We start from the raw sequence: 25,995 nt of genomic DNA on the forward strand, positions 1-25,995 counted from the left end.
AGATTCCTTGGTGAGGAGAGCCAAAGAGCAGGAAGCCCCATTACATATTGTGTGAAATTGAGTGCTGCATTTTAAGCCTGGCCTAATAACACAAATAAAGTACCAAATTAATGTATTCACACACTTATATTACTTATATTGCTATGCCATACAAATAGTAATTTGGGATGTAGAGAGTCAAATACTTACTTGATTAAAGGTGCATTATGTTACTGTTTTCAGTTACTGTCTGTAAGTGTGAAGTCCAAACCTTCTCCCCTGATCAGCTTCATAGCAGAACCTGATTTCAGAAAGTGCAACATGTTCCTGGATCAACATCGTTGTTGATCCTGGAACAACATTCCAATCAACCAATCAGATTTGAGGGACAAGTTTACACTTTACTTCAAGTTTAGGCTTACAGCCAGGGTCAACTGCAGCTTTAATCACCTATCATTGCCCTCTGATTTTAGGGATAACTTATGGGTAGGGTTAGGTTTAGGGGTAGGGATATGGTTAGGATTACAGTACATCTTCGGACAGTAACGTTGTTCCAGGATCAACAAAATATGTTGACCCAGGAAAGCATCTAACTCATCAAAATCAGGACCCAGCCCAAACGACTTAAACTACATGCGGGAAGATGAGTGATAAGCAAATGTTTTTATATTGGGTTTATATTTGGGTTTATATTATATTTGTGTATCTATATCAAATAACAGTTACGCTAATAGTTAGATGACTAAAGATTGTTATAAGTCAGTCCAGAAATGACAGAAAGGAGGATCTAAATGCAGTGACTTATTTATTAACTCTTTCCTCTCCTAACTCTCTCCTGATCAAAACACATGCGAAGAAGATGGAGAAACAAGCATTATCCTATGTAATCATAAATGTAAAATAATGCAATCATCAACATTAAACAGCATATAAATCAAAACTGGCTAATGTTACTGAGTGAAATGTCGGAACACAGGAATGCAAGAAGAACATAAGAACATACAGGAACAGGGCTGTATCTGAGGACACAAACACCACCACACACTTCTTGTGGACCATGAGGCATTATTTTTGTATGAGTCTATACTTTATTCGAAAATACTGCATAGTGCACCTTTAATACATTTCTATGTGGAAGGGACAGTGAAATGTTTAGCTGAACTTAAGCTTATTACATTTACATTACATTTATGCATTTGGCAGACGCTTTTATCTAAAGCGACTTACATTGCATTTCAAGGTACACATTTACATTCTTATCAGTGCTTGCTTTCCCTGGGAATCGAACCCATGACCTTGGTGTTGCAAGCGCCAGTGCTCTTCTATAATTTAATCATTTATAATAATTTGTTACATTTACATAGCGCTTTTTCTGAGACCTCATAGCGCCTTACATAGAAGAGGGGGAATCTCCTCAACCACCACCAATGTGCAGCATCCACTTGGATGATGCGACGACAGCCATATTGCGCCAGAACGCCCACCACACACCAGCTTACTGGTGGAGAGGAGACAGTGATGAAGCCAATCAGTGTATGGGGATGATTACAAGGCCATGATGGACAGAGGCCACTGGGCATATTTTGGCCAGGATGCCGGGGTTACACCCCTACTCTTTTTCGAAGGACATCCTGGGATTTTTAATGACCACAGAGAGTCAGGACCTCGGTTTAACGTCTCATCCGAAGGACGGCGCTCTTTGGCAGTATGGTGTCCCCGTCACTATACTGGGGTGTTAGGACCCACACAGACCACAGGGTGAACGCCCCCTGCTGGCCTCACTAACACAACACATCACTACTGTTTGAGCTACAAGAAAGCTTATTAAATTAATATTGCATTTGTTTTGCTTAATATTGGATTTTTTTTACCCTCTGCAGTACCACAGACAGACCCCCTAGGGGTTGTAAAACTTGGTTGCACTATATTTTACAGTACGTGCACTTTCAATGCGTGTGTACTTACCCACAAAAGTACTGAGTAATGTAATGGGTTAAGTTAAGGTTTAGTATTTAGTGTCATTACTACAATAAGTACATAGTATGTTCATGCAAAATGGGACTGTAAAATAAAGTGCTACTGCAAACTTTGTTAAAGACTTCTTTTATAAGAAGTTGTAGAAATATTGTCACTGAAGCTAAGCAAAAGAGGATTCTGCTCTTATCTTCAGCCCCCTTAAAAATGCAGTGAAACTGCTGTTGTAGAGCAAGCAGTACAATGTTATGACAGCTTCCTCTGAAAGAAGCACAACATACTCAGATAAAACCAGTACATTAGCTACAGAGAGTCTGTGCAACAAAATGTGTGTGTGTGCATGCAAGTGTGTGTTTTAATAAATAATGAATTAAAGATTCATTTTAAAAAGAAGCGTCATAAGGTTGCCCCAAAGTGCTTGGTGAATCATCAGTTCTGGGTTATGGTGGTTGTTTTTACCCTCTGGGAGCCTTTATGAAAAGGTTGCTGGATCTAGAAATCTAAAATTACACAGATAAATTCAGTTTGCGCACTGACAGTCCTTTGCTTTACACAGCTTAGATCGAGAAGAGTTTGCGTTCTGTGTTTGTTGTGTGCAGCAGAGTCTCTTTGCTTTTGCAAGTTTAGTATTTGTTTTTGCCATGATTGGTTTAATGTCTAAATGATCTTTGTTGTGATTGGTTTGTGTGTGCTGAGGTTAAGGTCAATTGTGTTGCCTTGATCTCTGTGTCAGTAAACAGGCAGTAAAATGGACACGGCACTTAATCTAACAAGATTTCACATTTCCTCCAGGTACAAAATAAACTCTATTATAGTGTGCTTGTGTTTGTGTTTACTTTTTTCTGGTTGCTTATGTGTACCCTTGTTTGTTGGTATGCATGTTGTTTGCTTGCGTATACCTTTGTTTATGCGTCTGTATTTGTATCTTCTTATTAAACTGACATTCATTCAGAAGTAGCCATGTGTTTTGATTGCAAATGAATCATTTTTAATTGTAGTGTAGGCATTTTGTAGGTATTTGGATATTTTGAGATGCCAGATCATCTGAGTGAGACCAGGGATGTTGGTCCTCTCTGCTTGATCTCTTATTAGTTTGGTTATAGATATTAGATGCATTACAAAGATCTAACAGTGCTTCATAGTGCATTGTTCTAATTAAACTCTAAATGATTACAATAGACTGGGATTAAGAGCTTTTAAAGTACAGTAGTTGCAGTGGCTGTTATGAAATCAAGCTTAAATGATGAGACGCTGTCCATGGTCCTGGAAAGGTATAGCAAGCTGCTTTTACACAGCTTTGAGTTTCAAGAATGTACATTATTTTCTCACAAGTTTTAGATATGTTTGCAATTTAAGTGGTGGATTTCCATGGCAATTAATATTGAGAATGAAGTAATAACTAGTTGGATCTGGTTTGGGGCACGTGGTACGCCTGATATATGATGGTGAGGTGACTTGGTGAAATCCTTAGGGACATCCATAATTGTTGTGCTAGTGATGTGATTGTCAGAATTGTTTAATGTGATACGGAAAATAACTTTGCTGAGATAAGCAATATTTGCAAGTTGTTGACTTTTTAGGTTTAAAAATGAAATATTGTACAATAGGTGCATGGAGCTGTAAAGCATCCCTCTTTTGGGTTCTGACTTCACTACCTTTGTATCATTAATAATTAATGAATTGACGACATTTCTGCAAAGATCTTAAACAGTTTCTGTTACATGACACAGCTGAAGACATGTGTACTGGTTACTGTGGCAACTGCAAAAAAAAATTGTGCTTTTTTTTTTTTTTTTTTTACTTTTAAAGATTTGCCTGGGAGTCTGCCTTTAGATGTCACATAAATGAGTTACTCCTGAATGAGTTCCTATAGCAAACTGTTCTGTGTTCTTTCTGTGTTCAGACACTTTTAGGCCAGTTGCATTGTGTGGACCCAACAGCTGCGGGTTTAGCGTCATGATTTATGAAACACATTTCACCTCCCAGAATCTGCTGCAGCAATATTAAGAAATGCAGCACTGTCCTGCATTTTACAAAGACACGTTTTAATGTTTTTCAGTATTTCTTCAGCAACTGAATAACAGTTCTAATTAAACGTATAATTGAATCATTTTAATTAAGGCTGTTAATCGATTAAAATTAATCAAATGAATTGCATTATTTTTTTCTGATTAAGTTAATCTCAAATAACTGCACATGTCAGTAACCAGCAGTCACTAATGTTGCCAGAAATCAACTTTCATTGAAAACGATCACTTTGTCACTGAAAATCAGTATCAGTGTAAACAGCCCTTAAAGGTACAATATGTAAGATTTTTGCATTAAAATATCCCCAAAATCACAAGGCCAGTATATTTTGTTAAGTTGATTACTTACAATATCCCAAATGTTTACAACTATTTTTAAATCGTGAGAAAATTGCGATTTTAACCAAGGAAACGGTGTGTGAGCAGGGGTGAGCTGGGAGTCGCAGTCAATGGCATCATATCAACGTTACCCTCGGTTTCCGCTCGTACTGCGTGGAGTCCTGGACAAATGCGGAAGTTGTAGTTGTAGCGTCTATCAAGGAACAAACGTTAGCTTGTTTCGTGCAGTCGTTATGGAGCACAATTATTCTTTACCGATTGCAGCTGGTTCTGTCGACAAAGACAAGTCCCATAAACGTACGGGTTCATTTTATATATTCCAAATGTGCATTCGGTAATAGTAATGTTTATGTAAGGAAAGTATTGCTTTAGTTTTGTGTTTAGTTTATTGACATTGTTTATCACGTCTGGGTTTTTTGGGCATGTAAATAAATATAGCATGTGTTATACATAAAGATTAATCAGTCTTTTGGCAAATGATGTGGGTATGTTCGAATGTACTTTTACAACAATTGTTTAGAACACGTAAAACTGCGCAGCGTTATTTTCACAACAATGAATTCAACAAATACGGTAACATCTATGATAACCAATTAGTATTAAACCTTACTTTTCTTGCGGTTAGTTCATTTTAATGAAATAAAAGCATGTCATTAAACGCAACATTTATAAAAATAGAACTTTACCTCATCCATGAACATAATTTTTCGATTCCCGTCTGACTGATTTACATCCACGGTGGAGTTAAAAACGACAGTTCCCATCATTCCACGCTCCTTCACATCGTCATCAAGCTACGCTGTTGTCGTTGTTTGGAATGTAGCGCCCTCTAGTGGCAGAAAATCTTGCATATTGTACCTTTAAAGCTACACTGTGTAACTTTTTTAGTTTATTCTTAGCTAAAAACACTTAGTTCTTTCAAAAATATATGTGCTCATTAATGTGTATTTACTTCGTTCAAGTAATAAAGTATTCTTGTGAGTGTATAATATGCCATTGAAAATACATACGGGTGAGGGGTTCGAATGCCGGTCGCCATGTTGCCCCTCCATCTTGAAAGTACATTAGCCAAAGAGGGACATACCCGTTAATTCAAGCTTCGCCTTTCGCGTCTCCGCAATTCACTGGCACCGGCCCTGTTTTTATTTTTTCCTCTCCCTCTCCCTCGCACCTCCGTCACATCAGCTGATCTCTGCTCACGGAGAAAATGATATAGCCTACAATGTAAACGTTGCCTTACGCTAGTGATGATGTCGTACAATATACAGAATAACAATAGCACTGATAAAAGTTACTTTACTAAGATTAGCTTGCATTCGTCTGGGAACCTGATAGCTGATGTTAGCAATAAAATGGTAAAAAAAATAACATGAAATTACTGCAAATTATAATAGTTTTCTAAAGTAACCTCATCACTTGAAGGAATACTCATGGACGAGGTCGAACTGGAAGCCATGTTAATCTTGGACTACATTGGCCACCGTAGGAGTTAAAACGAAATCGGAATTGAGAGGAACAGAAACTAATATTCACTGGATGGTCATATACCTTTTCACCGCTAGATGGGGGTAAAAATCACACAGTGTAGCTTTAAGTGAGCATTGATTTGTTAATTTTTACAAATTGTGTTTTAAAATGTTCTAGAATTTTTATAATCCATAAACCTGGCTGTCTATATGCCAAATATTTGTCTTTAGTCTGCTGTAATAGACATGTTTTACCTCGCTGAGCAGAACCAGGCACAGATAATAGCCCTCGTCACAGTAATGCTAATTCACTCCTTTACGATAAGCATTTAACAGGAACTCACTGGGCTTATCAGACTCTAGGAATCTCTCACTCTCCTGGGCAGGAGAGAATGATGTCCTTCCTCTCTAAAAGTGAGTTCATATGAAGTGAGATTGTTTGAGACGCAAGAAAAGGACTGCTGTGGCAATCACTTTTGAGGGGGGTGATTAATTTGAGGATTAATTGTCAGGCTGGAACAAAGTAGGACATTGTGGGAACATTCTGCTTAATGAAGCATGTTGGAGTGACAAAAGAGAGATATCTCCTGCATTCATATGGTTTCTTACACATAATTATTCTGCCTCTTAAGATACCTCATTGTAGGCAAATTCTAAAGCAGCATTGCATGTAATCCCAGAATGCATTGTAATAAGGTCTGAGATGATGGCAGACATAAATATATATATATATATAATATTATATATAACACTTTTTCTTTTCAACACTAAAAAATACATATATTTTTTTAATTCTGGAAAAGTTTGTCAAAAGTGTAAAAAATATTACTTTACACAATACTTTGTGATATGTAGTTTTAGGGTCATGTTATTTTTTATGATGCTAACCTCTAAATCCATTTAAATCAGTTGTGAGTTTAGTGGGTTCACTTATGAGGATCCTTGATGGCAAGAATGGTCCCTATGCAGTCTATAGGGAGCTCACTTGTTTTGTCAGGGCTGTTGTCGTGGCTGTGCGGTTTTAACAGTTCCATCAGGTCCTTTCTCTAGTGTTAATGTGGTGGTTGGATCATTTGTCTTCACTAGCACTGCTGTAGTGACAGAGTCAGCAAAATAAAGCTTATACCTGCTGCCCCCTGCAGAGAGACAAGAGAAAGATAAAGAGGGAAAGATGCGAAGGCGCCTGTGGCTGATTGCACTCATGCTGTTAGTATGCAGGATGCTGCAGTAAGCCGTATTTATTCAGCAGGGACCGTCCAGGGTAAAGAAAACTGAACTCATGAGATGAGGTGACAGGAAATGCTTAAGGCTGTAGAGCACTGGCGAGCAGTGCCATAACACTCACACAAACATCTAGAGCCTCTGATGACCTCCCCTGAACCCGTACTGAGATCAAGAGCCCTCTCCATCCACCACAGGAAGGCCCATATCAGAATACATGGGCAAGAATCAGGCCTTATTTTCAAAGTTTTCAACAATTAACCTGGTAAATACCCTGGTGTTTCATTTATACAATTGAAAATCAAGAACTGGTTCTTACTCACCAAGCTACAAACATGCAGCATGACCTCTGTAGTCACGAATTCACGAATGAATAAATCTTTCGAGCAAGCTCTTCTTAACGAATCGGTCAAATTGGTTCATGAATGTGGGTATTGCAACTTATGCAATTTATTTGCCTGCAGGATTAAATGGGTCAAATTCTCTTGTTCATTGATAGACGCTGGCTTCTTCTTCAGCTCCGACTTCGCGTGCAGCCGTGCACGAGCGCAAAACCTCATTAGGGTTAGGTTTGCCCTAACTCTAACCCTAACCATTTATTTTTGGGCCTGAAATCGCTGATACAACCTTTAACTGGATCAAATTAGTTTGTTAGAAATAACTTTAAAAAAGGCAACCTATCGCATTCAACTTTTTAAGTTAGCTCAACATTTTTAAAAAAAAAAATTTTTTACAGTAAATAGTCAATAGGTGGTAATGTATTATGCAAAATGTGTTACATGGCGACATAGCTACATTATGGAAATAATAGCAGGACTACAAACGAGGCGTTCAAGGCAGGTTTTTTTGTTGTTGTTGTTGGAAAGATTCACTGCCTTTGGCATGGACTTTGTGCTTTGTTAATTTCAGTCTGCAATCTGTGCTTCTCTGTCGTTGTCTCCAGATATTTCACTGCAATTGTGTTGGATTTGGATGAAGAAGAAATAACCAACAACAGGCTGCTGCAAAACTATTACATCTCCAATGAGACCAGAGCCATTCTGGTCCTGTCAGTTGTATCCGTCCCCTCAGATTCAGAAATGTAACAGTGCGGTTTATTACAGAGCCTTCTGGGAGTTAAGGACACAATCGCATTGCTTCGATTTTCTGATGAACAAATCTGATTCCTTGAAGGTTCTTTGCTTTTAACCTTTGTAAGAACGTAATCAAGCGGCTGTATTGGCTGGTGTTTACAGATGTTGATCCAAATAGGACTGTTTGTTCTGGCTGTGCTTTAATATGATTCTCTGTGTTGTTCAGCCTCTCACAAAGTTTAATTTTAATGAAGTGCCTTTTTGTGATTCGCTATCACTCTAGAATATTCTTTCACACACTCAAAATAAACAAACTTGACATTCTCCTTCAGGTCCTCTTCAATCAAGATGGACTTGGGCATCATTATGGTGTGTGCTGACCTGAGCTAAAGATCTCCTTATGGGTCAGTACTCTGTTTGTGCTTTAATTAAACACAAGGGAGAATTTTTGAATTGGTTGCTTTCCAAATTCACACCAAGATGTTTTTGCTTTTGTCTTGGACCCAGTTCCTTGCTGCCAGTGTGAATCAGATATGAATCGTAAGTTCTTATTTTCTGGAGTCTGTGTGTTTGTTAGAAATACACTACTGTTCAAACGTTGGGGGTTGGTAAGTTTTTTCCCCCAGGATTATATGATGAATATATTTTTTTTGTATCATTATAAATGTCTCTTACGTCACCTTTGACCAATTTAAAGCATTCTTGCTGAATAAAAGTGTTATTTCTTTAAACTTTTAAAATGTAGTGTATTCTTGACTTATCGATGGATGTTTTAAGAGAGATGTAAGTGAACACTCTTTTGTGTTGCACTGGCCGATATAGCTATAGTATGATTCATTTATGTTGCGTGAGGGAAGTTATTGAGATAAAGTGAGTAATATTCAGTTGGCAATGGCGCAACCCACATAAATGTAACGCTCAAAAATGAAGGGAATTAATCTTCTGTCTGACTATGTACTGTGCTTTGCATTGTGTTGTGACCATGGTACTGTTACCATGTTTGACTCTTGTGTTCAGATTCAAGTCATCAGAGGTCTGTACCAGCTTGTAACACTTTATAGGACATTACCTGGGATAATTTGTTTTTTTAACAGATTTAATACCTATGTAGATAAAATAGGAAGTTAAATGCATTACATAAGCATACTTGCGAATATTTGTGAATATTTGCCAAATTAAGTATTTTCACTCTGATACAAAATAAAACTTTACAATTGTTACAAAAATATCCCAGAGATTCAAACTGAATGAATTTAACAAGTAAAACGAATTAAACCTGACATGTTCCGTGACAGTATTTTCTTCTTCATCAATTGAAAAATGACCTTTATTTTAATATGCATTAGCTTGTATTTTTTTCACCACATGAAAATTCCCATTAATCACCTGTGTGAAATGACATATGATCCAGCAGAATGAAATAGTCGTGTCAGAAAGGGCAAATGGCTGGATGGAAAAACGGCATCTCTGAGCCTTAGCTCTGATGAAGATAGCGGCAGGCTGCCCATATGTGACTGTGATGAAAGATCACAGTGAATGTGGTTTTAATCTCTGAGCAATGTCTCTCAAGGACAACCGCTGAAGCACCTCGAAGTGCTCCCTCTCTCTCCGGAGCCGGCTTTGACGGATGGCCCAGCGGTTCTGAAATGATAGGCTATTATTTTACTTTGCATTGGATAAATGGCGAGGCTTGCAACTCTGTCCTTGTAAGGCCTGGCAGGACCAGATGGGGAGGATCGGTGGAGGGCTATGGGACGTGCTTTCGTCCAGACAACTTGATTTCATTCCATTCATTCAAGTGTTGGGACTGTAAAGAGGTTCAAGAGGATCTCTTGAATTCAGGAAAACTCAGTGATTTAGTAATCAGCTTGTTTGAATCCCACCACACTGTTTTGCAAACATCTATTAGTGCTTCCTACATGCCCATGGGAAAACGTCCCGGAATTTAGTTTGCAGAAAGGTTGAACAAGTTCTAAACTGATGCTGAATGCCACACTCACTCACTCTCTCTTATCTTTTTCTCTCTTTGTCTTTCATAGATCAGCTAGATTCATGGTCTCCACCGCCATACTTCGATGAAGACAGCTACCCCTCCCCTCCCAGGAATATGAAAGGTTTATCAAGCGGCCGTCCTCAGCTCACCTTCACATCAGGACACACCTGTGGGCTGCCAGACTGCGATCAGTCCCTTGATCACTTGCAGCATGTCGGCCCTGACCCTCGCTCTCCCTACCTGCTCAGTCCGACCGAGAGCTTCCCTCTGGATCCGCACCGCTGCTCGCCCCGCAGCTCCATCCACTCAGAGTGCATGGTGATGCCCGTTTCCATGGCATCTGACCACGTTTCCAGCAGCACCTTTCCCAGAATGCACTACAGTTCACACCACGACGGCTCGCGGGATGACGGCTCCACTTCTCACGGTGGCAACGGCGGTGGAGGGGTCGGTGTCAGTGTTGGCGGTGGGGGCGGCGGGTCCGGAAAGATGAACCGTATTCCCGCGAACCTCCTCGACCAATTTGAGAAGCAGCTGCCGATTCATAGAGACGGTTTCCACACGCTGCAGTACCAGCGCACGTCCGCCACCACCACGAGCAGCGAGCAGCGCAACGAGAGTCCTGGGCGCATCCGCCACCTGGTGCACTCCGTCCAGAAGCTCTTCACCAAATCCCACTCGCTCGAGGGGTCGTCTAAGATGAATGGCACCAAGGGAGACTCTCGCTCAGACAGCGGACATCACCACCACCATCACGGACATCACCATGGAAATCACAAACACAGCAAACGGAGTAAGAGCAAGGAACGCAAGTCAGACTCCAAGCAACGCTCAGGGATAGCTGGCTGGTGGAGTTCTGACGACAACTTGGACAGCGACAGCACCTACCGGACTCCCAGCATCATGAGTCGGCACCACGGAGATCATATTACTCACTGTTACCCAGACCATGGGCACTATGGCGACCTTTCTCTCAAGACCTCCAAAAGCAACAACGATGTAAAATGTTCAGCATGCGAGAGCATCGCTATGGCCCCGGAGGGCAAATTTATGAAGCGCAGCTCTTGGTCGACGCTAACAGTGAGCCAGGCTAAAGAAGCCTACCGCAAATCTTCCCTTAACTTAGAGAAACCGACCATGCCTCAAGATCTGAAGTCCTCCATGAGGCCTTGTCATTATTTGCAGGTGAGATCTCTTGCATGAAGATGTGACTGCTGGTGAGGACAGTGGTTCTCAACCATGGGACCTCAGCAAACTTCCAAGGGGGCCTCAAGATGACTTAAAATAACAACTAAAACGCAAGGCATTCCTTATTTTAATTCACCTCCATAAAAACTTTTTCCCTTGAAGAACCAGGATTCCCACAATCTAGAAAATCCTGGATATACTGAATGAGGTAGCCTAATTATAGAAGAGTGATTCTAAACCTGGAAAAGTCATGCATTAATAAAATCCCTATGGCCATTTTTATTTATGAACATACATTTTTGCCAAGTACAAACATATTTTATATTGTGATTACAAAAATTGTGTCCTTAATTCTTAATCAGAAAAAATATAAACACCTGGAAGAATCATGGAAACACCTGGAAGAAGCATTTAGATATTGAAGTGAACAATGGGGGCCCTTGGAGTATGAGAACCACTGCTCTAAGATCAGTTTCAGTGTTTGCATCTGTGTGGGGAGTAATGCTATTCATTTTTAAACAAACCTCTGTGTGGCTGCTTTCTGATCCATGGCTTATTGGTGCCTGTAGATTGTAGTTTAGCATTCACAGGGTTACCAGCAGAGTCAAAAGTAATAGTCCACTGAAAGGGTTGTTACATAGATGGGAATATGTTTGTTTTCGCTGATGGAGAATATAGCCTGATTGAAGTGTGTGTGTGTGTGTGTGTGTGTGTGTGTGTGTGTGTGTGTGTGTGTGTGTGTGTGTGTGTTGTTGCTGTTGTGAGGTGCTAATGTGCTAAATTGAGAGGCAGATTTATTGGTCTTGTCACTCTGACTAGACCAGTTTGTTCCTGTTGTTTATGTACAGAATTATTGCAAACAATGAGTCATATTGATTAGCATTGATCTTTCTGTGCAAATGCGTGATTTTCCGAATGCATCACATTTCGTCGGGAATAATGGACACACCATTATTCATGATACTGTCAGACCACTGTAAATAGCTTCTTGCTGTTTTCTAGTTCATTTGTACAATTAGGCCTGTTTATCCTATATATGGATGCTGGATTGTCACAAGTTAGCATTGTAGCAAAATGCAATCCATTTCCAAAATTGCTGAAATGAATCACATATCTGTCACAGTAGAGTACAGCTACAATGCGAATACTTCTGGAAATTGCTTGTCCTGATGGGATCATTATTGTGTTTTAGTACATGCCCATGGTAGCTGTTTTAATAGTACTAGACCTACTTTAAAGAGGACAGTGATATTGCTTTAGTTAATTCGTCCCATGTTAGAATTTGACTTGTTTCAGCCTCACTTTATATTAGGATAATGCTTTATTCTCATTCTTATTCAGAACTGGTTCCATTTTTTTTTTTTTTTGACAGTCTAATGAGAATTCACCCTGTTTTCTAAACTCATGACATTGACCTTATTGTGAACGATTAATTCATGCATGATGATAATTTTTTGACCTTGTAATTTTAAATAAAATTGAAATGACAGTCTTTTTGTCCGGTGTTGTATGCCGGTTGTGTTAATGGTTCTCGCACATGCCAAATTCATGCCATGTTCTGCCAAAGCTGACAGAATAGTTTCCTACACTTCTTATTCGGCAGCACCCCTTCTGAATCTACTGTCCAAAATATTGGATCCCTTAACAAATGACTCTAATGTATTAATGAATTAATAACAGTGTGTTTTCAAATTGTTTCGTTTTGTAGTCTAATATAATTAAGATTGATTATTGGATTGTATTTATGCAACCTTTAAAAAGACTGTGAAAAGTCATCTTTGCAAACACATATTTTGGGACTGAAACAGGATGTATTTCCATGCTGTACCAGTTAGTCTGTGCTTGTTAGTGGTGGTTTATCTGGTAGACCAGCATTTGCCTTTAGCTGGTGAAGATAGTTGACCGATGTAGATTTATGTAACCAGGTTGAGAGACCAGCATCCAAAACACAACATATGCTGGTCTGCCAGAACTAGTTAGTGTTGCAAGGGTCTGACTCGAGCAGTTGGATCAGCAGGTACAATGCAAAAACACCCTCAGTAAACATTTGCTGACACAGCAGAATCTACCAGTCCTGCACTTATGCAATAGCACAGCAGAAGCAGTGAGGCTTATGGCCCCATTGAGATAATTAATGAATGGATGGATCTGAGAGTTTCCTCGGGGAAAGAAAGAATCCAGAGGTCCCAGAAGGAACCTTAAATCAATATTTTTAGTTTTTACGTTTTGGAGGCTTGTGGAGATGTAATTCAGGTCCCAATGAGTAAACTTAGACAATTCTGAGTCTATATCCTATGCATTTTTTTTTTGTTAACAAGATTAATCTGCCTGATATTATCCTGAAGTGAATCTGCTACTTTTATGCTGATACTTTCATTGGTCAGTGAGGTTGTGTAGGTTGTGATGGTAAAAATCTGAAAGTCTGTTGATTAGTGTCCAGAAATTGTGTCCAGCCTTCATCTGGATGTCCTATACTTCTTGTGTCCATACGTCTAAATCCAATTTGTCAATACCATTTTGGTTAAGCGTGTTATGGAGATGGTTGAGTTATTGACAGCAACCTTCATATAAAGACAAAATTTTACCTTTACAGGTCACACAATTACCGAAATGCTCAAAACTTGTACAAAAGAAGCATTTTTCTTTTAGCGAAAGTGGTAAACTTTCATCATCCATTTTTCAAAAAGGCCAATTGGTTTTCATTAGTAATCACTCCTAATTTTAATTTCAGCTCAAATGCATCTGTGACAAAAATGTGGACTTTCACTGAGGGATGAAACCAACTCTTCCCATCTGTCTTTCTTAGCACACCAATTAGCTTAAGTGTGTTTGTATTTCAAATATGCCCAAATGGATTAAACATCAGCCTGCAGAAAGGGGACAGAAACCATCCAGCAGTCAATGACTGTGATGCATCTCTGGGTCAGGCGTTTAATAGTTTCTCTCGACCCCAACAAAAATAGCCTGCGCCGTCTATCACGCTGGTGCTATTTTTGGCTGCTGTTATCGATGCAGCCAGCTGTGACGCAAAGTCTCCGGGAGGGACGTTCGCCCCTTCACTCTGATAGCCCCGTGTCCTGAACACTGCCAGTCGAACGATAGCAATAAAGAAGCTATTTTTGGTGTGTGTTCATCATGGATTGCATGTCGTGAGTAGATTCAATCATTAGCTGAGATTGTGATTTGGATAAAAATCAATGCTAAATTGTTTATGAGAGGACTTTTGGCAAGGGTTTCCTCCACGTTTCAGCACTTCTTACATAAATCATCGATCATGTTATCACAGAATCCTCGCTGTGATGGATAGCAGTTCCAGTTGCGGTCTGTTTGAATGTTATGAACATTCAAACTGGCCCCTAAAAATAAAAGTTAATGTAGATTTTGAATATAACTACCTTACATCCTATTTATATCAAATATCTTGCTTGATTATTGTAGGTTGACAAAAGTGTTTTTCCCTAGATCATTTGCTGACAGATCTGCACCACCTCTTTCAAGCTTAATCGGAATTGGATTATTCCCTAATGAGGTGTTTACAATAAGGCTTTTCACTCCCTATGAACTCTCAGTCGGATTACAAACGGATTATTAAAATGCATGTAAGCGTAGCAACTGATTTCACTGTCAGATGTGTTCGTTTTAAATATTTCAGTATGATTTTTAAGGTGATATCAGCTACCACCATGTTGATATCCTTAGCTCTGGGTCGTAATAAAACTGTAATAATGACCCATTCATACATACTGCATACTCTTAATGAATATTTTTGTTAATTAGCACAACTGTTTTCAACATTGACAGCAATTAAGAAATGGTGTGAGAGTTATTTTAAATTGGAATAATATTTCACAATATTACTGTTTTTACAGTTTTTTAATTAAATAAAGACTTCAAAGAAAATCTTACTGACCTCAAACTTTTATATTAATAATATTATTAATATTATATTAATATTCAAGTTGCTGTAATGTTGGTTGCTAGTAATTGTTTCTAATTCTGGATTCCTTAACATTGTTGTTTGGCTGTGTAACTGGCAATAACTTTTGAAAATCCCAAATTAGATGGATTGCTTGTAAAAAGATATGTCGTTCCTACTAAAATAATCATTCTGAATGATAATGTGTTTTTATATAAATTGCAGCAGTGCACAATACATCATATCATGAATATAAAGAACTAACTTGAAACAACAATAATTCTGGCATTTGTATTCCTGTATGTGGAAACATTGTAAATAATGTAAAACATTGAAATAACAACATAACTTATCCTTTTTTTTCTGTACTCCACAGAAGGAGACAGATCACATGTACTCTAGTGTCTTCAGTCCCATTGGTAGTCGCCTCGTCATACTGTTGCTCATTTGCATAAAGTTGAACTTTCTCAACTTTGTGTGAATGTCTTTAAGAGTAACACTGAAAGGAATAAAGTTTTCAAACATTATGACATTGACATTTCAATAGAGGTTGGCAAACATCACTGGGTTCACTGAACTGCACTGCGAACTTCGGAAGTGTTCATTCTCTGAATAATAAAAGATCACTCTTAATAAACAGTTGTCTTTAGCTGAGCCTTGCAGCGTCTAACCGCAAACTCCTTTAAACTTTGACACACAGTTTACCCTTCTCATTATGACTCCACCTTGTTCATTCACTCTCTGTATTCTTCAAGTGCCTCTAAAGAAGAGAGGATTGTATTTAAATAGATTCTCTGATAGGTCAGTGGAGGTGAATCTAATAACCAATTAATAAGACTGTTTACAAGCCTGCAGGAGCCAAACAGCAACCCTTAAACACACACACACACACACACACACACACACACAGACAGAGAGAGACTCAAAGAGACAACAACTCAATAAATTGTGAGAGTCAGACAACTAAAGAGGTCAGGAAAAGCTGGAGTGTGTGTGTGTGTGTGTGTGCGTGCGTGCGTGCGTGTGTGTGTGTGTGTAGGGAATGTTGGTGAAAGCATATGCTCTTTGTGTTGCTGTTTGTCCCCTAAATGAGCTTAAACATGTTTGATCTTTCAGACGAGATAATCAGATACACTTGTTAAAAAAACAAACACTTTAATATTGAACTCGTTTAAATGGCTTAAACTGAATTAGAGCAAAAAAGGAATTCAATCCCACACATTGTTAACATTCAGCGCTTCTCTGAATTTAATTATGTTGTTTCACCACTCTAATATTTTGTATTTTGTGATTTAAATGTCTTATAAGGGAAATATTATTTTAGTTTGATTATGAGTTTGTGGTCAGTAAATGTTTTTATGGTTTTGAAATAAGTTTCTTATGCTGCTTTTATTTGGTAAAAAAAAAAAAAACATCATCTGTTTTCTATTTTAATATAATTTAAAACGTAATTTATTCCTGTTATGGCAAAGCTGAATTACTCCAGTCTTCAGTTAATTACTCCAGATCTTCAGAAATCATTTTAATCATTTATGCTGTTTTCTTGTTCAAGAAACATTTCTTATTATTATCAATTGCTGTGTAATACTTTGTGTTGTGCTGTTTATTATTTTTGTGGAAACCGTGAGACATTTTTCCATGAATCTTGAAAAAACAAAAAATGCTGTCAAAAAAGCATTTATTTGATTGGGAAAAAACAATTATGCCTGAATTCAAGCTTCGCCTTTCGCATTTTTACACTCAGTGGCACCGTGACGAATGCGAGGTGGAGATTACTCGCGACTGCCGGCAGATTTGAAATAATACGGCCACCGTAGGAGTTAAAACCTCCTCGGAATGGGAGGGGCTAGAAAGTAATATTCTGTTGGTAGTCATATACAATTTCACCGCTAGATGGGAGTAATTCCTACACAGTGTAGCTTTAAGTAAAAAAAAATGATAGGCCAATATCAATAATCACAATCCAAATACATCCATCCGTTTTGGTTGAGCGCTTTAAAGGACAATTCCAGTTAAAAATTAACCTAAGGGTAATTGACACATGGTTACCGAGTCGATCGTTCTCTGGGATGCGTTTTCATGATAATCGAATGTAAAGAGTTTTATCTCTAAAAACGTATTAGCTTATAACGCTAGTATATGGGGCATATAATAGGTAAAAGTAAATCGCTAGTTAATACCACTAACAAGGCTCAAAATAGCCTCACACTAACACGGTAGCATAATGAGGGTCCCTACATGCAAACCGAAGCATTGAGAAGTTTGTAAGTGTACAGAAAGTTTAATAAGAAGATACTTTATAAAGACAGTACATTACGCGTATACAGGCAGGAGCAATCTTGGAAAACAGTCTCGACTAGTCGAGCCACGAACCCCGTGCTAAATGAGCTGGTCGATAGGAATTACGTTTGTGAAATCTAACGTAGCACGGCGTTCGTGGCATTAACTAGCGATTTACTTTTACCTATTATAAGCCCCATATACTGGCGTTATAAGCTAATCAGTTTTTAGAGATAAAACTCTTTCAAATTCGATTATCATGAAAACGCATCCCAGAGAACGATCGACTCGGTAACCATGTGTTAATTACCCCTAGGTTAATTTTTCACCGGAATTGTCCTTTAAATACCTCTTCATTAGAAAGGTCTATTGTTTTGTTATAAATTATAATGATACAAATCTGAGATAGTAATTGTTTAATTTTTGACAGGAAAGTATCCACTGAGATAAAAAAAACCTATTCTCTACACTGCAGAAAAACGTATGGATCCACTTATGTTTACTTCATATTTCTATAGCGAGAAATTTGTTTGTGTTTTACCCAAAATAGGGTGGTGTGACGTAATCTGTTTCTTTCATACTGCTAGCCGAAGGACGCCCTTTCGTCCACAAGTGAGTCATAAAACTTATGATGTTTCAGGAAACCCCTTAAATGGACGAAGGCCAAATATTGCAGATATAGACATTTTGATTGATGAAACATGAAGAAAATAAACATACGATTGCAACAATATACGGTTTATCTGTGTTGTCTGGAAAGATGTTTGCGTGTTGCTTTTCAAATGCATGTGTGACAAACTTGTAGAGAAGGAGCAGCATTTACATGAACCAATCAATCTGCCATGACCAGTACTGCACTTCACCATGAGAAACGCTGCGCATATATTTAATAAAAAATCACTGCCTTTGCAATTCCATGATAACACTAAGCCAAATCGCTATTTCGGTTAATCGTGCACATAAACAAGCACACAACAAACGCTCACTTCACACTTCACGCTCACTTCACTGTCTCACATACATGCAAAACTGTATCGCACGCATGCTGCTGTGGCAAATTTATTCATCGCATTTTTTCGTGGCACGTGCGACATGCCTATATGTCACACTGTTTACAGCCCTGGTCATACGGGCCATCCATACTGGGGGAGCGGGACTCAAATCTCAGTGATTTATCAAGAGTTTTACACCACAGATTGTGTCTGTCCTCTGGCGTTTTTGGTTAATTAAATGTCTAAAAATATCAATCTCCTTCAAGACTTAATTAACCTAAAGACTTCTATGGATTATGTGTGTGTATGTGTGTGTGCACATTTGTGTGGGTGTGTACAAGGGTGTCTGTGACATTTACTAATTTTCATTGACTCCTGGATCAGAATAATTCTTCTTGCAGAATGCTAAAGACCACAAGGCCATTGAAATGTGCCCCTGTGACCCGGACAAGAGGCTGGCTGATAAACAAAAGGTTTTGGTAAAAGGACACACAGTCACAGAGTTAATAAAGCTGTTTTATTTTAAATGTCATACAATTGTAATCGTAATTATTCAACCCCCATTGCACATCTGTTCTATTGGCAAAATTTTCAGACTTTAAACTGTTTGCAATTAACAAATCAAACAAAAGTAATTGAAATAGCTCGACAAAACAAATGTTTCAAGTGGTTTCCCCAAATTCAACTGAAAATGCAACTTCAAATTATTCAACCCTCTGAATAGAATCCCTATCAGGTATTGTCTCAAGCACACCTGATGCAACTAATCAAAGGCTTCATTAATTGCACCAGGTGTGCTTGAGCTAGAACACATGAAATATCTGAACTGGCTAGGTTTGTTGAGTGTCACGATTGACTGCATGTTAGAAATAGGGCCAGAATTCAAAATAATTGTCCAAATAGTTATGAGAAGATATCATCGCCTTTCAGAAACAAGGAACAGGATACAAAAATACAGAGAAGGCACTAAATGTTCCTAGAGACACCGTTGGAAGCATTGTTTGCAAGTTCAAAGTTAAAGCAACAGGGGTTACACTTCCTGGACGGGGCAGAAAAAGGAAGCTATTGACGGGTACAACCAGTTTTCTGACAAGGCAGGTTCAGAAAAACCCTTGAGCGATTGCAAAAGACCTGCAGCAAGACTTGGCGCCAGGCACTGAGGTTTCAGCTTGCACAGTAAGGCGCGTACTAAACGCTGTCTACAGTTGAGCATGGTGGTGCTCAGTGATGCTCTGTGGCTGCTTTGCATCCTCTGTCACTGGAAACCTGCAGTATGTGGAAGGCAAGATAGATTCATTGAATTACCACAACAGGTCATAACAGCAAAAGGGTGTTCTACTAGTAAAGATGCTTGCCATAAAGGGGTTGAATAATTTTAAGACTGCAGAAGTCATTAAAAGTGGTATTTTCAGTTGAATTTGGGGAAACCACTTGAAACATTTGTTGTGTTGAGCTATTTCAATTACTTTTGTTTGCTTTGTTAACATTGCAAACAGCTGTAAATCTTGCCAATAAACCTGATTTGTAATGAGGGTTGAATAATTTTGATTACAACTGTATAATAATATAATGTGGCTCAATTGATTCAAATCCTTAATGAAATGTGCACTGACTAACAATTTCGTACTTTGAAGCACTATTTCTATAATTGTCATTTACTCACCCTCATGTCATTCCAAACTTGTTTGACTTTCTTTCTGTAGAAGAAAAGAACAGCTTTAAGAATTTTGCTTGTCGACCAAAATTTAAGTCGATAATAAATAATCATCACCTCCCGTGAGCTGTTAACCAGTGATTCAGTAAACTGATCTCAAGAATTCAGAAGTTTTGTTAGATTTCAAGTACGTTTTTGAAAGACTCTTATGCAGCATTTATTCGATTTTATACAGTAAAAACAGTAATATTGTGAAATACGGTATTATTACAATGTAAAATAAATAAATATATATTTGATTCATGTGATGAAAAAGGTGTATTTTCATTAATCCAGTCATTCTAATATGCTGATTTGTTGCTCAAGAAACATTTCTTATTATTATTAATGTTGTAAACAGTTCAGGATTATTTGATGAATAGAAAGTTCAAAAGAACAGCACCTATTTGTAATAAAAAATTATAAATGTCTTTACCTCTTACTTTAGTTCAATTTAATGCGCCCTTGCTTAAAAAGTTACCAGCACAGTTCTTCCAGATTCTCCTTTTATGTTCCACTGAAAAAAAATTGTTTTGAACAACACGAGTAAAGAAATATTCCTGTTAGAGCACTGTAAAGTTCTTCTGTCACTATGTTATACTAATAATGAATTCATCTCTTGGCCTAAAAATGTGGAGATGTGTTGGTCTGAGAGGATGTTTTCAGAGTACTAATGTAAAGTAGTGTTATGAAGGTTATGAGGATGAGGACCGTTGCTAGGTGACTAAATTGTTCCCTGCTAGTGTGAAAGAATAACACATCATAAATATGTCAGTGCCTGGTGTCTGACATGTGATCATTCAGTCACTCATCAGATCTCAATGAGACATTGTTCATTCACAAGAAGAGAGATCATGACAACAATGGTAATATTACTCAGTCACTGTCCACATGTAAAGATAGTCTGTGATAAGTGGTTTCTGTGAAGATGTTCTTGGGGAAAGTGCCAAGAATTAAATGTCAGCCGGTATAGGTGATGGATAACAGTCGTGACAATGTCACCATGTCAGCGGTGTTGGCAATGAATTGTGTTGGACTCAGTTTTAATGAGCATCCGGCCGTTTACTGCATACGCTGTTCTTATTTTCTTGGTCTTGCTGACTGCTTCGTAAACAGACATATCAAGTTTTTAAGATCCTCCATTTTCACTTAAAGTTCTCAGAACCAACTCTGGGCAATGGGCAAATGTAAAGTCAAACAGGCGGGGGTTGAAATTCAAATCAGTCCATCAGCATATATTATCCAATCGTGAGGCGAGAGTCGAAGTCGAGAAATCCAAGCTCACAGTTTCGATCAGGCTGATAATCAGAATGGCAAGACAGTCCAAGCAGGCCAGCAGTGTACTGAGAATCCAGACTCCAAAACCAGAACCAGGTCAGATGGTCAAAACCATGAGAACGGTCCAAGACCGGAGATTTCCAGGAGGCAAACACGCAGCACAACTGTGCTGAAGAGAAAAATGTAAGAAAAAGAAAAGCTAAACAAAACAAACAGGGATCACAAACTTAACAAAATAATGGGAAAAGAGGCTGGAAACACAAAACACACTGTCAGAGAACAGAGGGAAACAAAGGATATATAGCAGAGAAATCAAGAGAAATTGCTGATTGCAGAATGCGATCAGCTGAGTGCGGTCACACGTGGAAGAGAGAAATAAAACAAGAGAAAAGAGAACAAAAAGAGTGAATCAAACCCGAGTCTTGACAGAAAAGGGTCAAAAACGGGGTCTGAAACGCTTAAAACGTTTTTTTTTTTTTTTTCTGAGGTACTAGGGAACAGATTTTCTAACAACTATCTTTCTTATCCTTCTGTCCTACATGCAGTACACTGTAAAAAATGTGGCTGCGATTAGTTAAAATTTGTTGAGATAACTTAAAAATCCAACTTAACCAAACTAAACTTAAGTTAACTAAACTTAATATTTTAAGTCAAGCTTGAACACATACTTTTTAAAGTTGAAACAATGTTGGATTTTAATTTGTGCTAAATAATCGCAGCAATTTTTTTTACAGTGTATTTTGTGACAATATGTTTGTGGGGTAGGTGTGTCTATGCTTTAATAACTTATAATTATATATCTGTTATATGAAAACAGTATGTGTGTACGTACAGGTCCCTCAGGATGAATGGGGAGGGAGAGATGAGGAGATCCCATGCAGAAGGATGCGGAGCAGCAGTTATGTTAAAGCCATGGGCGATCAGGACAGCGGAGACTCTGACGGCAGCCCTAAAAACTCCCCGCAGAAAAGCGTGCGACCCGACGCGCTCGTCAAACACGTGCTGCAGAGACAGCTTTCAGACCAGAGGTAGGAACTTTGATCAGCCCATGAATCTCATTAGAAAGCCCATCTAATCAGAGATTAGAGTGATTAATGCACAAAGTCATAAAGCAGAAAACAGGCATGCAATCATTAACCAGTTATTTATCCCAAATCACAGAGGCCCACATTCTGTGACATGTGAGATCCTTTTTGTTGAATATGCAAATTAGTTTTTATGAGCCATCATGAAAGATCTGCAGTCACATCACAGATTGAACATTATAGACTCTCTCAGTATGAAAACGGGACAGCCTGGTTTACCTCTTGAAACCGGCATTTAGCAATACCGGTACATTTGAGTGAAAAATTGAACCAATTAAGATGACAAACACGCATATAATCATATAAGCTGCTGAAAGTGATTCAGTACACACTGACACCTGCTGCAACTGAACTCACTGCATCTGCGTTCTTCATATCAAGAAGCAATCCTGTTTATTATAGAAAGCAAGTGTGAGTCAGACATCTCTGACTAAGGCAAGAGCCTTCTACAGTCTGCTGGTCATGTCAGGCACTGAATATTGAATGCCAAATGCTAAATATACATCATAAAAAAGCTAAACTTTCAGTAATATCTGCTAACAAAAAAGTCACATTCATTTTGTTTCACATGTATAAATTAACCACACTAAGAAGTTAAACTTTTGAGTTTTTTTAATCCTAGTTTTTGTAAACATTCCAGATATTGTACCATTTTCAGCCGGCTTTGAATTTTGGGATATTCCTGTTACACTGCACTCGCTCTCTCGCACAATACCACCTGGTGCCTTTGTTCTCCCCCAGACGTGAGGATTATTTTCTGCTCTGTATTACAGGGGCTGTACACCATTATGCAGAGCTCTGAAACATGATGTTATAAATTTGGCAAGACTGCCTCTCTCAAAGTACATCTAATGAAAGAGAGTGTAGCACATCAAATGAGCTCTTCCCTTGAGTAGGTGCATGGAACAGTGCATTCATCATGTATTATGGAACAGTGCATTCATCATGTATTATGAAAAAGTATATTTATACAGTATTAAGATTGTAAGGCGGCAGGGATTCCACATAAAGATGTGTCCCATTATATCTAGCTGCAGTGTAAGTTTGCGTCACACTCAGGTAAGAAATTATTAGCACTGGCTGCTTTTAAGAATTTCACAGTCCCTTTAATAAAAGTAGACCTCATTCATTCTCCAGAGAGCTGTTTTTTGTTGCCATTTTAAGAAAAGACGCAATTAATATCTTTATGGGTAAGATGATTAGAAGTATAAGTATAAAAAGTGTTCAAATCTGTCTTAAAGTCCCCATGTAGTCAATACTTGTATCCCTTAAAACTCATCTTTGATCATCAAAATTACATATTTAAAAGTTTTTTCCTTAAAAAAAATTATTCATGCCTTAAAATAGCTTGAATGTACTGTAACTCTACACCCTTGCCTCATTTAGTATACGCGGTTCTATGGATATGCAAATTAGCCCCGCCTCCACTCACTCGCACCAGCTCAGAGATCCACTCGTTGACGATCAGAAACACCAGCGATGTTCACTGCAGTTTTAAGGAGAAAATAATCAGCAATGGTGCTGACTTATGAATTTGCACATGGTTTGTCTTAAAGCTTTTAAACAATAGATATATAAACAACATTAAAAGCTGGATTTTTACCACAGGGGGACTTTTAAATAATGATTTATGTTTAAACGTGTTGAAATGTAATCTCTACCAAGAAGAATATATTTATCTGTAAAACTTTATTCATGCGCGGCGGAAAGCCAACCCAGTCAACCATTTGATCTCACAGAGATCTCACCATGTGCTCCCAGGATACTGATGTGGTCACAATGTGAGGTCACAGCGAGCGAAAAGTATAACCTCACAGCGCACTCACTATGTTCTCAAACTGTGAACTTACAGGATACACTCATACTGTGGTCACAATGTGAGTTCACAGTGCACTCATGCTGTGAGCTCACCATATGAAACCACTGTGATATCATTGTGTTAAACTCTCATTCTGTTAGTTTAGTGTGAGTTCACTGTGATCTAAATTTTTTATAATATTGGTCAGTCGTATCACAAACATCATGTAGATAGAAGTTCATATATTTCCAACATGAAAGTATTTCGAAAATTCAGTTTCTTTGTTTATTTTGCATTCTGTGTGGTTGTAAAGACAGACATATTGAAAAATGATCACGTTAGTAATGTAGTCTACTAGTAATGATCTGGTATAGGAGGCCTAACAATTCATAAATACTGATATGCAACCCAGCTGCGGCCTTTTTAGCTCAGCTGGTTTGATAACCAAAGCCAGGTGATTCTACACCTGAGCTGGCAAGATGGCTGGCCATGTGCCAGTACTCTGCTAACACATGGCCAGGCCACAGAGCATATTGGCATTATAATATCATATGAGTGTATGTGAATAGCAATTAAAAAGACCACTCACCATTTTTCCAGTTGAACAATTCCACCCTCAGTCCACAACACAAACGTACAGTATCCACGTTTTTCCATTCCAGTGTTGAGAAACAGGAAGTAGAATGTCCCCCCAGTGACTGATATTTGAACTGCCTCCTCTCAACCTGCTCAACAATGCACAATGAGCTCATATGCTCATATTACGTACTCACACTGTAAGTCACAGTATGAGAATAGTGTGATGTCACTGTGATCATCAAGCTGCATTCTGATTGTAGAAGACAGTAAATTACTATTTTAAAGGTATACTAACTTTTTATGTAAAATCAACTGCATGTAATTTGCAACAGAACATTGTTTTGGTTGTGCTTGGTCTCTGCGTGACTATGGTTATCCTACTGCTCATAAAGCTATTATTCACTACTAGGCTTAAGAGATATAACCAGTTTAGATAGGAAGGGTCTTAAGCTGACTGGCTGAAGACATTACTGTAGCTATACCCATTGATAGACACTGTACTTCCTTGAAAATAAATTTCAGCACAGCACTACAACAACCCATAATGAAATAAAGCTTCACAATTGATAATGCTTTACAATGAACTCTGTTAGTGAGCTACATATGCCAATTTAGCTGTTCAATAAAATACCTTATACTTTGTTGAGTAATAAAAAAAGGTATCTGTGTTGCTTTTACAAAATTTCAAATCCCTCACTTCTTGCCATCTCCAAAAAGCCAATCCAATGTTAATTCTCGTTTTATTACAAGCTCTGTTGCGTTCTCTTTTTTTTTTTTTTTTTTAACAGGGGATATTCACCAAAGGTTAGAAATTTAGCGTGCTCCATATATACCTTTCTCGCTCGTTGTGACAACCTAAAGTAGACATGTACAGTATGCAGTTACGTTTGTACACAATTTCCTGCAAAAACCGTCCTAAACGGGTCTAAAATATAAGATATATATTAACTTACCATAGTCATAGTATTAGTGAATCAACATACAGTACATGATGTAATAACTCATTATTTAAATTTAGTTAATTTTGAACAAAAAAGTTACAGTGTACCTTTAATTAATAGCTATTTTGATTTTAATTTTTTCTATTGTATTGTTATTTTGCACTTCCAATACA

The 25,995-nt window shown here is 38.2% G+C and overlaps 1 protein-coding gene across 3 annotated transcripts in view; it reads left to right on the top strand.

Moving 5' to 3' along the window:
- Positions 1 to 25,995, top strand: part of dlgap2a (discs, large homolog-associated protein 2a) — a 136,385-nt gene that overhangs the window by 82,089 nt on the left and 28,301 nt on the right. For all 3 annotated transcript variants that reach the window (XM_079631937.1, XM_079631938.1, XM_079631939.1), the window contains 2 exons: positions 10,119 to 11,257; positions 22,254 to 22,447. In XM_079631937.1, the coding sequence (XP_079488063.1) occupies positions 10,119 to 11,257; positions 22,254 to 22,447 (1,333 nt within the window). The remainder of the gene's footprint in view (positions 1 to 10,118; positions 11,258 to 22,253; positions 22,448 to 25,995) is intronic.

The sequence above is a fragment of the Phoxinus phoxinus genome (assembly GCF_949152265.1).
Source record: "Phoxinus phoxinus genome assembly, chromosome: 13".
In the NCBI taxonomy this organism is placed as follows: domain Eukaryota; kingdom Metazoa; phylum Chordata; class Actinopteri; order Cypriniformes; family Leuciscidae; genus Phoxinus; species Phoxinus phoxinus.